This window comes from Pyrgilauda ruficollis, unplaced genomic scaffold (assembly GCF_017590135.1).
Source record: "Pyrgilauda ruficollis isolate IOZ18807 unplaced genomic scaffold, ASM1759013v1 scaffold57, whole genome shotgun sequence".
Classification (NCBI taxonomy): domain Eukaryota; kingdom Metazoa; phylum Chordata; class Aves; order Passeriformes; family Passeridae; genus Pyrgilauda; species Pyrgilauda ruficollis.
Window position 1 is genome coordinate 2,944,872 of NW_024527377.1, and position 13,530 is coordinate 2,958,401.

A 13,530-nucleotide genomic window follows, 5' to 3' on the forward strand; every position below is an offset into this window, starting at 1 on the left:
AGCCCGGCCAGCCTCTGGGCACCGCCCCTGTGGATGCGGACACAGCCGGTGCCCGCAGCGGCGGCACCCACTGGGCACGGCCCCGGCCGGGCTCCGCCTCCGCCCCCGTGCCTGCACTCAGCGCCCCTGTGCCCTCACACCTCAGCGCCCCTGTGCCCTCACACCTCACCGTCCCTGTGCCCACACCTCACACCTCAGCGCCCCAGTGCCCTCACACCTCACAGCTCGCCGTCCCCAGCCGCTCCGGACTGCCCTCCTCGGGGCTTAACCCTCCACTCCGCCTGCTCCTGTCTGCTCCCTGGCAGCCGTGGCTGTCCCCTCGTTTATGTCCCACTTCCCCTTGGCAGCCTGCTCCCAGGGACAGGATGGCAGAAACGGCCTCAAGGTGTGCCAGTAAAGGTTTAGGTTGGATATCAGGGGAGAATTCTTCACGGAAAACACTGTCCAGCCCTGGCAGAGCTGCCCAGGGCAGCGGTGGAGTCACGTCTCTGGGGGGATTTAAGGCCGTGCGGATGTGGCACTGGGGGTCACGGTGCAGTGGTGGCTTTGGCAGTGCTGAAGGAATTCGATGATCTTGAAGGGCTTTTGCGGCTCAAACCTTTCTGTGATTCCTTCTCACTCACTCTTCCTGCTACTGTTTCCTCCTCTGCTTTCCCCTTCTCTTTCCAACCCTATCACAGCCTACTCACCCTTAGATCTCTCCTTAGCTCTGAAAAGGAGGTGTTTTCCCAGAGAAATGATTAGAGCTGTTCAAGAGTGTGCAAGCCCTGTGGAATGACAAATAGTGAGATAATTTTCCTTTTTTCCCCCTTCTTACTTTTATAGTACATTAAACATTACTGTCATGAAGGCAGCAGCGTTACTTTCAACTTAAGTGAATTTTTCATTAGAAAGATGATTTTTTTTTTTTTTTCAGTCTTGCAGCCACTAGGGTTTATGTTAAGAATTAAGCAGGAGCTAAGAATGGCTGCCGGTTTGCATGAGGCACTGTCAGGATGTAGTTCCACATTTTCCTGGACTGATCCTGCCTTTTCCCCTGTGCCAGCCTTGGTGCTTCTGCAAACACACAGCGATCCACATAAGGGAACTGAGTCAGCCATAAATAGTTTTATCTTGACAAAGGATTTGGTTTTCAGCTGCCTCAGCTTTCTGAAACATTTTTTTGTGTGACCTGCTGGTGCTGGCAGGAGGGAGGAATCAGAACTGCAGCATCCCCCTGATGGGGATCAATTGGAAATTGTGTCCCCCTTGGAGACACAGACACAAGAGGAACATTGGCTGTGCTGGAAGGTTGGTTAACCACAGCCCCAGAGGAAATCCAGAGAGGCTGAACATGCTTTTGCCTCACAGGCTATGATTATCATAACCTGTAACATTGGTACGTGCAGTACAGTAATCTGATTTTACTCAGATTGGATTTTTTTTTTTATGTTTTAGCCATGTCTATAGTAAGAGTAACCTATAAAATGACTGTCTGACAATCACAGTCAGGAAAGTTGCCATGGATTTAGACCCATTTATCTCAATGCATGAAGCTGACACCATCATTTTATCTAGTTTAAGAAAAGAGAATATCCCATAATGCCACTGAAATATTTGTGGTTTTAAAATAAACAAACATATCCTACTGTATTAAAAAAAAAAACCTTCCCAGAGGCTGTCTGCAAGCTGCACATAAATTATAGGAAACACGAAACTATTTTGCCTACTAGTTATTGTAAGAGCTGTATGACCCTTCCCAAGATAAATTAGTATGTGTCACATGGAAAATAATCCATGAGAGAATTATAGACCTATAGTAATTTAGAGCAAAAAGGATGAAAAATTAAGAGGAGCTAATTATGGCCTCAAGAGATAACAAAGAAAACAAAGCTTGTTTACAGCACACTTTCTCTCCCTGAAAAGACAGACAAGTAGGCCAAGGAACAGATCAAAGAGAAAGGTCACAGCTTGCATCATGAGGAGATGAGGGTCTTCAAGATGTGAGTAAATCAGTAGGAAAAATCAGCCACTGACTCAATTCAGGTGTAGCTCAAATTCTTCCTCTTCATTTACGCTTTTAACTGGTTGGTTAATGAAAGGAAAACACCTTTAAGACACACATACCCATGTCTTGCAGGTGGAAATGTCTTCTCTGGAAATGCACAAAGGCCTGCTGAGGCACCCAGTTACCTGAGCTGTGGAAAAAATCACTTGGTGCACATATTCCCGGGAAGCAGGTGCCTTTCTGTGCTCCTGAAATGTGCTTTTTCCTCCAGCTGTGTGAACCAACAAGACACACGTGCTGCCCACAGTGTGAGTGCAGAACCAGAGGTGAGTCTCACTGTGTGAGAGATGTGAACCACAAACACTCCAGCAGCCACAGCAACTTCCCCACAGAATTTTTAAACTGCTTTTTGCTGTAAACTAGTAAATGCATAATACCAGCCTATGGATATAAAAATTCTTAGGAAAGTGTCATGCAAAAGAAATACATGCTTTTCACTTTCTGACAAGGCAGTTGCAGCATGACATTTTTTCAATTCTGATAGCAGCCTATAGAATAAAAAAAAAAAAAAAATCACCAGCTGAAGTTTCTAAAGTTAGGTGCTTTTTCAGATAAAAACTCCACCTGTATCGTTACCTAAAGGAAATGTGTTTCTCAAACCAGAAGCATTGGCCAAATAATGCCAATTAAATTAAATGTCTTCATAGGACATTTTAATTAGTGTTTTAGGAAGAAGGAAATCCAAATCGTTGGCATGCATACACCTTTCTAGTTATTCAGAAGAAATCATTCTACCCAGAGTCCACAGGAGGGCAATGCTGCTTAAGAGATTGAAACCCAGAGACAACTGAGCAGTCCCTTTCCAACACAATTTCCTGTGCTACCATATATTCTTAGTAAAAGCTGATGCAAAATAAACTATTAAGGAATTCTTTGTATCAATTTTTGTCGTTCAAGAAACATAACTTTGTCATGCTATTTAATGGGTCCAAACGGCCAAGATGGAAAATGAATAATTAAGTTTTGGAAAAGAGCATGAAGGACAATAGAAAAACATCATGAAGTCAGAAGTAGTTTGTAAGTTACAAATATTTTATTTAAACCCTCATATAAACACAAAGTCATATCTTTTTAACTAGATTCAACATCTTTAGTTACATCTGTGACTTCCACTGTTGGCAAGCATTGATTTTTTTTTTAAGCAATTTATGTATAGCACATGAATTTTTAATGAGTTTAAGTAATTTTTTTAGTATAGTACAATGCTCTAGACTTAGGCTTAGTTTGACCTTTCAGCAGACAGAAAACATTTTGAAGTTGCATGCAGACTGTTTGCTGAATTAGTTCTGCATTCACATTGAAGACTGTAATGCTATCACCTTAACTCCACACAAATTTCACCCAGATTTTTCTAACCGTACATAGATGGGGACAGTTGGAAATACAAGGGATACATAACTTCCCAAATCACTCTGAGATACACACAGAGGCAAAGATTTTTATTTTCATCATTTCAATGAGATATTATTGGACTTTTGGAAGGCTCACTACCAAAATCAACGCCTGAAGCAGAGTGTAATTGTTTAGTTCATAAGGAGCATTGCAAAAATACAGCAGCACCATGAGCATTCCCAGCCTGGCACTTTGCTTTAGTTACAGGTACAAAAAACTTCTGTAAGATGGACAGCTGTCCTTGAGAGAGCTCTTGCCTTTTTGGCAAAAGTTTGTCTTTCACTCTGGTCTGCTGTTTGCACTTTCATCTGCATAAACATCAAATCTGTGATCTTACTTTGGAGCCTTTCATGAATTAGTAGTGATCAGGAGAGGGGTTTTTGTTGAAAAAGATTTAAAAATACTGAGAGGCAACTAGATAGACTTTTACCTCTCTAAAGTGTGAACATGACACTCTTCAGGATAAAAATCTCTACCTTGTGTAAATTCAGATGGGGAATAAAACACTGCCCCTCTCATGTATTAGCTTAATGCAAAGGAAGATAACCTACAGATAAAAAGGTAACAGAATAACCCACAGGTACTATTTCTTCAATAAGTAGTATCAAAGTTTATCTGTTAAACAAAATCTTCTTGGAGCCCTTTCTAAGGGGAGTTTGCTGAAGAAAGAAACACACCTTTGTGAAGGGTGAAGTGGAAAGTCATCAGAGAATTGAATTTGCATCCTTTTCTTTGGATTTAAGTTACTATTTTTCCTTAAACCCTGCCCTCCCTCCTCTTCCCTCTGAAGTTCAATTTCTCTTTTCCTCTTTCATCTTTTCACTCTTCTTTAATAATTCATTATTTCCTTTCTTCTCTTTCCTATAATTGTATATAAAAGCTGGCCATAATTTGAAGTGATGGGATGAAAGTAAGGCCGCAAAATATGGTCTCAAGTCAAGATTCTTGTGAAGGATCAAAGAATGTAGTGATGCTGAGACAGATGTAAGAGGGGAGAATTTTCACTGTATCTTAGTCTGAGACAGACCAGGATCCTAAATTTTGCCAAAGAAAGACCTGGAGCCAGCAATCATCTCAGCCACTGATCTTTTTCACCTGCGAATTTTTCATGATGTATTTTCCAATTAAATTAAAATATACTTGCTTTTATTTTTTCCCCTTAGCTATTCCTAGACTCCAACTCTTTCTCATTGCACAGAACCTCTGTGGGGTGGGTTTGTGTTTTGCATGACTGATGTTAAACTTTGTTTGAACACAGCAGGAGGAGCTGTGCTGTGAAGCACAGTAAGTACCTGCCTGAAATTAGCTGAAAGACATCCTTGCTATTCAAGACATTTTAAAGTGAGGTGGTGTGAAGTAAGACTTTCTAGACAGGAAATAGCAATCTAGAATTCCTGGGTTTAATCCAGAAAATAAAAATGCTTGTTGCAGTTTGAATGCTTGTTACAGGCAGGGTTTAAAGAAAAATGCTGGAAAATTGAAACAGACTGAGATCAATGGGAAAAACTTTTTGATTATTTAAGTATTTTGTAATTAACAATTAGGACACTGAAGGATGTCATGCCATGAGAACAGCAGGGTTTGGTGCTCAGTGTCGTTATGAAAAGACTCCAGAATGGGAAAGAACAAACCAGAGATACAAATTGTCATATTCCCCCCAAATCTGTGAGCTATTGAAATAATTCATTTTTTGGCAGAGACAACTTTTGGAGAAGTTCTAGAAAACTACAAAGAATTGAATCAGGGTTTGGAAAGTGGGATCTATTATAAAATATGAATTTATGCAGTCACACTCCTATTACAATTACTCATATATCTTATCTCTTTTTCAGTGAGAAAAGTAACTTGGCTGACCGAAAAATTAAGATGCTAACCTTCCAGCCAGGGAGTTTATTCATCTCCATCTCAGCTCTATGCCAACTGAATAAGGTCCAGAAATTAGCCAACAGTTCATGGCATGACACAATTTTAAAAATTAATATGTTATTATAAGTAACTCATTTATAGTTATATCAGATTTTTAAACAGTTGACTTTTCATTCTAGTCATGAGCTAATTGAGCATCAAAATTGAGATCAGGCATCAAGGATATTGCAAAGGTGTCCTTTAGAGCTATGTAGTATGATGGAGTGAAACCTAAACTCCAGGTAGTGAACATGAATTATTTTTGTGACAATTATTTCCAATTAGGAAAAAAACCTCTGAGTCATGGAGCAGGGCTTCAACTTACACATGTACATCCATGGAGAAAAAGTGGCAGGGCATACTTAGCTGTTGCTAGTTTGGTCACATTATGAGCTATTTACTCAGAATCCCTTACTGGATTGTTGATCTCTCCACAGAACAGGAAAATGTGAGGGGAGTGTGTTTTTCCTCCATCACAGCGTATTATCTTACTTACATGGCATTAACCAGCACATCCAACACTAACAAATGAGATTTCCAATTATTCCTGTTTATTTTTCTGTGCCTCTATGAAGAACAGTATTTATTAGGAAGCAATAATCCAGGAGAGAGTTTTGCAGGTATTGATTGACAAGAAGTTCAACATGAGCTGGCAACATGCATTTGCAGCCCAGAAATCTGACCTTATCCTGCACTGCATCAGCAGCAGCATAACCAGCAGGATGATGGAGGTGGTTCTCCCTCCCTGCTGCACTCTTGTGAGACCCCACCTGCAGTGCTGCATCCCAGGGCTGGAGCAGCTCTGCTCTGGAGCCAGGCTGAGGGAGCTGGGAGTGCTCAGCCTGACAAGGGAAGGCTCCAGGGAAACCTCAGAGTCCCTCCAGTGCCTAAAGGGGCTCCAAGACAGCTGGAGAGGGACTTTGGACAAGGGCCTGGAATGACAGGACGAGAGGCAGTGGCTTTGTAGTGACAGAGGGCAGAGTCAGGTGGGATTTGGGAAGAAATTCTTGACTGTGGGGCTGGTGAGTCATTGGAAGAAATCACCCAGAGAAGCTGTGGCTGCCCCATCCCAGGAAGTGTCCTGGAAGTGATTTCCACCCCTAGAAGTGTCCAAGACCAGGTTGGATGGATCTTGGAACAGCCTTATCTAGTGGGAGGTGTCCCTGCCCATTGGAACTGGATGATTTTCAAGGTCCCTTCCAACCCAAACCAGTCTGTGATTCCATGACCCTACAGAGATGTTACAGGTCTCTGAATCAGCTCTTGGCCAATCTGCTGTTAAGGAATTCCTTTATGTGGGAAGCTGAGAAATTGTACATGCACATCTCTACTAAATCTTGCTTTCTGCAACAGGCAAAGACCAGGACTACTGCACAGGTGCATAAGAGAAACAACTAAGCTGAAACAAAAATTTAGAGTGATCAGCCATCAGCAAAGATTCCTGCTGGCCAAGGAATCATGTAAATGCCAGAGCAAAAGGTGAACTTAGAGAAGTTAAATGTTCTTTTTCACCAATTTGTGTAGATTGTTGCCAATACTACACAAGTTATTACAAACTTTAAGTTTAAAAACCTATTATGGCACTTCACCTGTCACTTAATACTGAGCACTTTAGAAATAAGACCATTAATAAAAAGTAAATACAATTCTGCATCCATTAACCTTTTTTGCAAACAGACACTCCAGCATTTGGCTGAAAAAAATACATTGTGATCCCTCCTCCAGAGCCATGGGTCCCACTCAGCATACATACCTTTGACATCAAGATTAAACACACCAGGAGCAGCTACACCCACAAGCGTCTGATGCTGGATGTGATCTAATTCACAACAGGTTACAACACCATTAAATCCACACGAGGCAGCAGGCTGATACAACTGTAAAAATCAATGGATCATGTGTTAAAGACTACACTTTTTCCACAAATGAAGGACTGCATACAGAATTATGTTAGAAACAGAGGCATGTGTAAATAACAAAATGACCTTTGAAATTTGGAAATAGAATCAGAACATCTTTTCATTTTATTGACTTATTTGCTTCACAAGTAGATATTCATTTTTATGGCCTGTTCTGATGCTTATCTATCACATCGCATGTTCAGGTCCTGATTAACTTCCTGGGGTTACACTACAACCAGAAGCAGAATTTCTAAAGTGCTTTGGCAAAGCTTTGTTTTTATAGCAATACTGACATAATCAAACCCAGCAAGCTCTAGAAATGCTTTAGAAAAATATATTCCCATTGCTTGATTGCAGCATTTTTGGTTAAAATATCAGAATTCCCAAACCACACCTAGAATAAAAAGCACTGGGTTAAACTAAAGAGAAGGAAGTTTTATGGGGAAGTGTTAAGGCAGTCTTCCTAGCAGGCAATTAGGCACTTGAATCCCTAATCCAAGATCCACAGATGGTTAAAAAACAGTCTGGACAAACACATCATGAATAGACTCAAATACGTGAAAAGCAGGATGTTCATCTGGCTGGCCACAAAGGCTCCCTCCACCCTGCACCTATTTTATTCAAATACTATAGCATGACAACCAACTACATTTTTAGATAATTTGTTCTGAATTGTACTTCAGTACGGCATCAGCATTGCTCATCACAAAAATCCTACTGTTTTTTTGAGAAACCATTCTCTTAAAAAAGCCAGACTGAGATACTGGAAGTTAAGTGTACCCAGGTAAAAATGCAAAAGTTTATACAGCAACTTACCAGATTGCAGGTCCTAAGAAAAGCAGTTCCTTTCCCACTCCATAAATGTTCATTCTAAATATTTAGTGAGTAAGCTGAATGCTTATTTTTGTATACATGTGTCTACAAAGTGTATGGACTCTTACTGAAAAAACACTAAGAAAAATAAAGCCCCTTTTCACTATGTGCTAGTGCAGTGTGCCATGCTTTGCTTTTCAGAAATACTGTTTTTATCTGAGGTGTATAAGCTAAAATATCGATTTATAGTGAAAATCTGATTATCTCAATTGCAATAAAGCAAACGATACACTTAACAGGATGTGCATGCTCTTTCCAAGCAGCTTATTGTATTGCTGTATCAGTTAAGAAAGCAATATGCCATCTGCAGATGTTTATGTATGAAATCCTGCAGAGGGAAAACATTTGAGCTGCAGAATAGATTAAATAATTGAAAATGAAATTGCATGATAAGGTATTTCACAGGGTGGAGGGAAGCAGCACAGTGGAGGAAAATCCATCCCCATGACTACTGGTCCTTCCTCCTCCCTGCTCACTGCTGTTCGTCTCCTCTTGGATTCCAGAGCTTGCTTTATTCCTCATCAGCCTTCCTACAGCCTGGCAGATTCAGTACTGCTGGAAAGTGGGGATCTGTGGTTTGTTTCAGACAGAGAAGAAAGGAGAGTTTAAGTATCGCTTTAGGAGACATGGCTTTGCTCTGGATTCTTTTATACAGAACGAAGATGTGTTTGCTGGCTCTGAGGGAAAAGAAAAACTGTTAAAGCAGTGTGGATATGACTTGAATTTTTCATCAGGTAAGAAGTCAGAAAATCAATAAAACTATGAAAAAAGTTACTGAAATATCTTTTAAAGCATTATTTTATTATCTATAACCTATATTTAAAATTGACTGTAAATTTTCCTCCACATTTTATCTGTGCAATACTTAGGAACTTAATAAACAAGGTTTGTAATTGAAACATTCGTTGCTCACCTTGAAAGGATGGGACTGTTCATCTTTAGCATAGGTAAGAAAATAGTTAGGAAAGAAAGCCTTTCTAAAACTCATTTTATTTTAAACCTTTCTTTTGCTCATGAACATTTCAGTAATGTTTCTGCAGACAGAGGAATGAAGCAAGGGGGTTTATAATATCTTACAGTGTTAAACTCTTACTATGGTAGAGAATCTTTTCCAAAATGCATGGGTTAGGGCTTGAAGCAATGAGTTCTTTTTGTTAAACACTTCAATTCTGGTATCAGCTGTAGCTGTGATCCAAGGATGCTGATTCCAATGACATTTATTTATTAGATTAAAAGATGCCAGTATGTATTACAATATAGTTCAACATGCTGTAGTAAATACTAGAGTAACTTATTTTTTAATGCTATGAATATCCCAGATGTTTACCAAGACAGGTGAATTTGTTTTATTGCCAAGGAAATGTTTAAATTGCCTCGCAGAATGGTGTGTACTAAAGACTGCACTCTTTAACTCCCGGCACAAACCAAAGAGTGAAAAGAAATTGCACATTTTCCTGAGAAAAGGCAGTGTAGATGGAGAGTGTGCCTAAAAGTGATGTAGCAAGTGAACTGGTTAGGTCAGTACAGGGACTTTTCCTGAACAGAAAATGCCAGAGAAGCCCTACCATCCTGAATTCTTGGGAGAGGACATTCAGAATTTGCTATCAAACTGTGTTGTGCATCCATGGAGAAATAAGCAAGCTTAGCAAATAGTGCATAAAATATTACAAACTTGGCTCAGCCTCATGGCCTTTTGCATCCCCCACAGCTTCTCCTGCTCACATAAAAAACAGGGAAGAGTTTGTCTTTGAAGGCATCAGGTCTGTGCCAGCCAGGTGGACACCACAGGCACTGCAGAGAAAGATCTCCCCTGGGGCAAAGCAGCCAGGCTTTAGATCCTCACACTTCTGAAGTGGCAATAAATCTCATTGGGGCAACAACTGCCAATCTGCCATGCTGTGCCTCTGTCCTTCCAGCACAAGCATCCTTGGGTGTGAGAAACCCAGCCAGGCAGTCAGTGCTGCTCCAGGGAAAGGTGGGTGACAGTGCTCTCCAGGAAATGGGTGGCCTGAAGGGGCTGCTGCCAACCCCACCATCGGGTTCTGCAGGGTGCGACAGCCAGAGTCACAGCCCCTGGCCTCAGGAGCAGAAGAGTTTGTGGAGCCTGGTGGGCACACAGTAGAGTACCCAGCTCTTGCCCTACTGAAGTAGGGACACCTGCAAGGGACTGCAAAATCTATCAGAGCCACCAGGCTTCCATAGTTTTTGCAGCAGGATTATAGAGTTTTCCATGTCATTCGCCAGTATAGCTTTAACCAAGCCAGGTACATTCTGTAGAGAGACTACGGGGCTTAATGCTAGCCCTGACCACAATTTAAGTCATTTTGGGGACATCAGGGCCACACAGAGGCACATATATCTACAGCCACTTCCCACTCCAATGAGTATGCTGATTGAAAGAGTATTTTAATCAGAATGAAAATGATAATAGATGCTCCAAAGGTGAGCATGGTGTTTTTTGGAGGTTTTTAAGATCCTAATTTGCAGCACCCAAGCTTATGTCAAACAGAAGTATCAAGCTAAAGGAGTCCAGGATATAACTCTGGCTGGAATATTCTACAGAATCATAATTCCAGTTTACCCTGGATTTAGTGTTTAATTTTGTACAGGCAACCAAACTATTAAGAATCCTTAGTGATTAAATAATGGCAATAATTTCTGTGAGAGGGAGAAAGGGCTGACAAATCTACACCTAAGCAGATTCTTTCTAGTGATAATAAAACATCCACCTATCCCCTTTTCTTTTTGTGTATCCTCTAAATTCCCACTTCTTCTTCATTCTCCTTTCTCCACAGGCTCTCAGCACCATTTTTAGGGGTGAAGAATGATCTCCTTCCAGCTAGTTTTCCAATAATTTCACAGAGGAATTAAGGTGAGTTAAAGTTGAATTTTGAAAGATATATGTGTAGAACATATATCCATTACCCATTTTTAAATTTTAAAATAGCTCTTTTCATACTTAGCTTTTCCTTTCTCAAGTTGGAAACAATCTCTTTCTGGCCAGAAAGCTGGCGAGCCTATAAAGTGAGATTAAGTTCTGCATTCAGTGATAAATTCAAACCCATCAAGATGTTATGTTGAACCTAACTCTTCCCATTAATAAAAGTTTTAAAACAACAGAACTGTTCTAATAGCAGATTTTTTTGCTTGACTCCTGTTTAGGTTAGAGCTGAAAGAGGAGTTATTTTCTGTATAACTACAATGTGAATTTTATTTTGTTTACATTTTTCTCAGGTTAGATTTAGGAAAAAGGACATACTATCTTCAATGCATCAGTAGAACAGGAAACTCCCTTTTAGATATCATTCATAGAGGTTTTGAATGCCATTTGAACTCAAGCACACCTAACTTTGATTAATTCAGGAGGATTGAGTGTATTAACTCACATTGCTTTGTAGTTCTAAAGAAAATCTAAGTGTGATGTCTAAGCTAGAAGAGTGATGGCAGGACCCAATTCTTCTTTTCTGGTAATACAAAAGCAACAGATTATCCTCATTGGAATCCATTAAACCTTCTTAAATTTTCAGCAGAGGCAGATCTTAGAATACTTTATTCTGAAAAGCAAATTTCATCCACAACTGGTAAAAGAGGATTTGTGTGAAAGTGTCTGTACAAGTTCAGTCAGAGCTGCTATCACAGCTTTTTCTTGTGTATCAGTTGTAGATCTGTAGCAGTGTCAGTGCAGAACCTCAGAAAGGTGACATCAACCTCCTTCCACAGGGATACATAAGCCCACTAATAACCATCTGCTTTTCCAGTACTCTAATTAATCATGTTAGATTTGCTCAAAACTTTAAGGACACTGACTACAATGATAGACCCACAGTACTCACTGCTCTGAAAATCTCCATTCAAAGTATATTCTAAATAATACAAGGTTTTGTCCATAGGTTGGAAGATGCTTCAGGATGGATAAAGCTGTTCAGCACACCAGCGAGATCCTGAATCAAACTATCTCTAACATTAGCCTCTCTCAGTTCTTGAACTTTGATACATGCCACCTTTCCTCCCTTGCAGAATTCTTGCTTATTACAGCTTACACACTGGTTACACTAGTGGGGCTTGTTGGAAATCTTTGCCTAATTATTATAATAAAGAGACGGAAAGAAGCTCAAAATGTCACCAACATTTTGATTGCCAACCTCTCTTTATCAGATGTCTTGATCTGTATCATGTGCATTCCTGTCACAGTTGCATATACCTTAATGGACCACTGGATATTTGGGGAAGCAATGTGTAAAATAGGCTCTTTCATACAAAGCCTATCTGTCTCAGTCTCCATTTTCTCACTTGTACTCATTGCTATTGAGAGATATCAGTTAATTGTGAACCCACGTGGCTGGAAGCCTAATATTTCACATGCTTATTGGGGAATCCTTTTCATCTGGGGGCTTTCCCTCATCATATCCACTCCTTTTTTAGTATTCCACCAAATAACAGACGAACCCTTCAAACATTTGTCTTTCCACAGTGATTTCTACAAGAACAAGGTTGCTTGCATCGAAGCGTGGCCGTCTCTTACAGAGAGACTGATTTTCACCACTAGCCTGCTGGTTTTCCAGTACTGCTTCCCACTGGGTTTTATTTTTGTCTGCTATCTCAGGATATTCGTGTGTCTTCGACGGAGACGAAGTAAAATAGACAGGATGAGAGAGAATGAGAGCAGGCTGAGTGAAAGCAAAAGGATCAATATGATGCTGGTATCAATCGTGGTGACCTTTGCAGCTTGCTGGTTGCCTCTCAATATATTCAATGTGGTCTTTGACTGGAACTACGAGGCACTAATGAGCTGTAATCATAACCTGGCATTTACAATCTGCCACCTCGTGGCCATGATCTCAACATGTATCAATCCCATCTTTTATGGATTTCTGAACAAGAACTTTCAGAAGGATTTGGTAGTATTAGCTCACCACTGCAGATGCTCAGCATCACAAGAGGAATATGAAAATATTGCCCTTTCAAACCTGCAAACAGATGCATCTAAGGGGTCTCTGAAGTTAAATAATCCCCATGTGGATATATAAGATAATCTAACTGCAGTTTCCAAAATTCTGTATTTTGCTGCAGATGGCCTTTTTCTGCAGGTCTTGGGCATGTTACCACCAAGTTTAGAGGAAGTCTTTGCTATTTAGTTCAGCAAAACCGGGATTATGCTCCCATAGGCATAGTCTTAACAGGTACTTTATGATAGTATTAATGCTGGTAAAACCACTTCCAACAGCCCTAAAGATCAATCATAATAAATTATAAGCAGTATTAACATCTTAATTTTTTTAATCCACAGTTTCCAAGTCACTGGCATGTTACCTTAACTCCAATAAAAACGTTTCCATTTCAGCCACTGATGGGGATGTCCTTCTTAAACACCTGCCTCCCCCCAGGCAAACCCTGAACACTGTGCTATTCCTA

At 40.4% G+C, this 13,530-nt stretch overlaps 1 protein-coding gene across 1 annotated transcript; it reads left to right on the forward strand.

The window, feature by feature from the left end:
- The first annotated feature begins 8,835 nt into the window (after window positions 1-8,835).
- On the forward strand, window positions 8,836-13,145 carry LOC121361354 (neuropeptide Y receptor type 6-like). Its single transcript, XM_041481972.1, has 3 exons — window positions 8,836-8,852; window positions 10,914-10,990; window positions 12,009-13,145. Exon 3 carries the CDS (start codon window positions 12,027-12,029, stop codon window positions 13,143-13,145), a length of 1,119 nt encoding a protein of 372 aa, XP_041337906.1. The 5' UTR covers window positions 8,836-8,852; window positions 10,914-10,990; window positions 12,009-12,026.
- The last annotated feature ends 385 nt before the right edge of the window (window positions 13,146-13,530 follow it).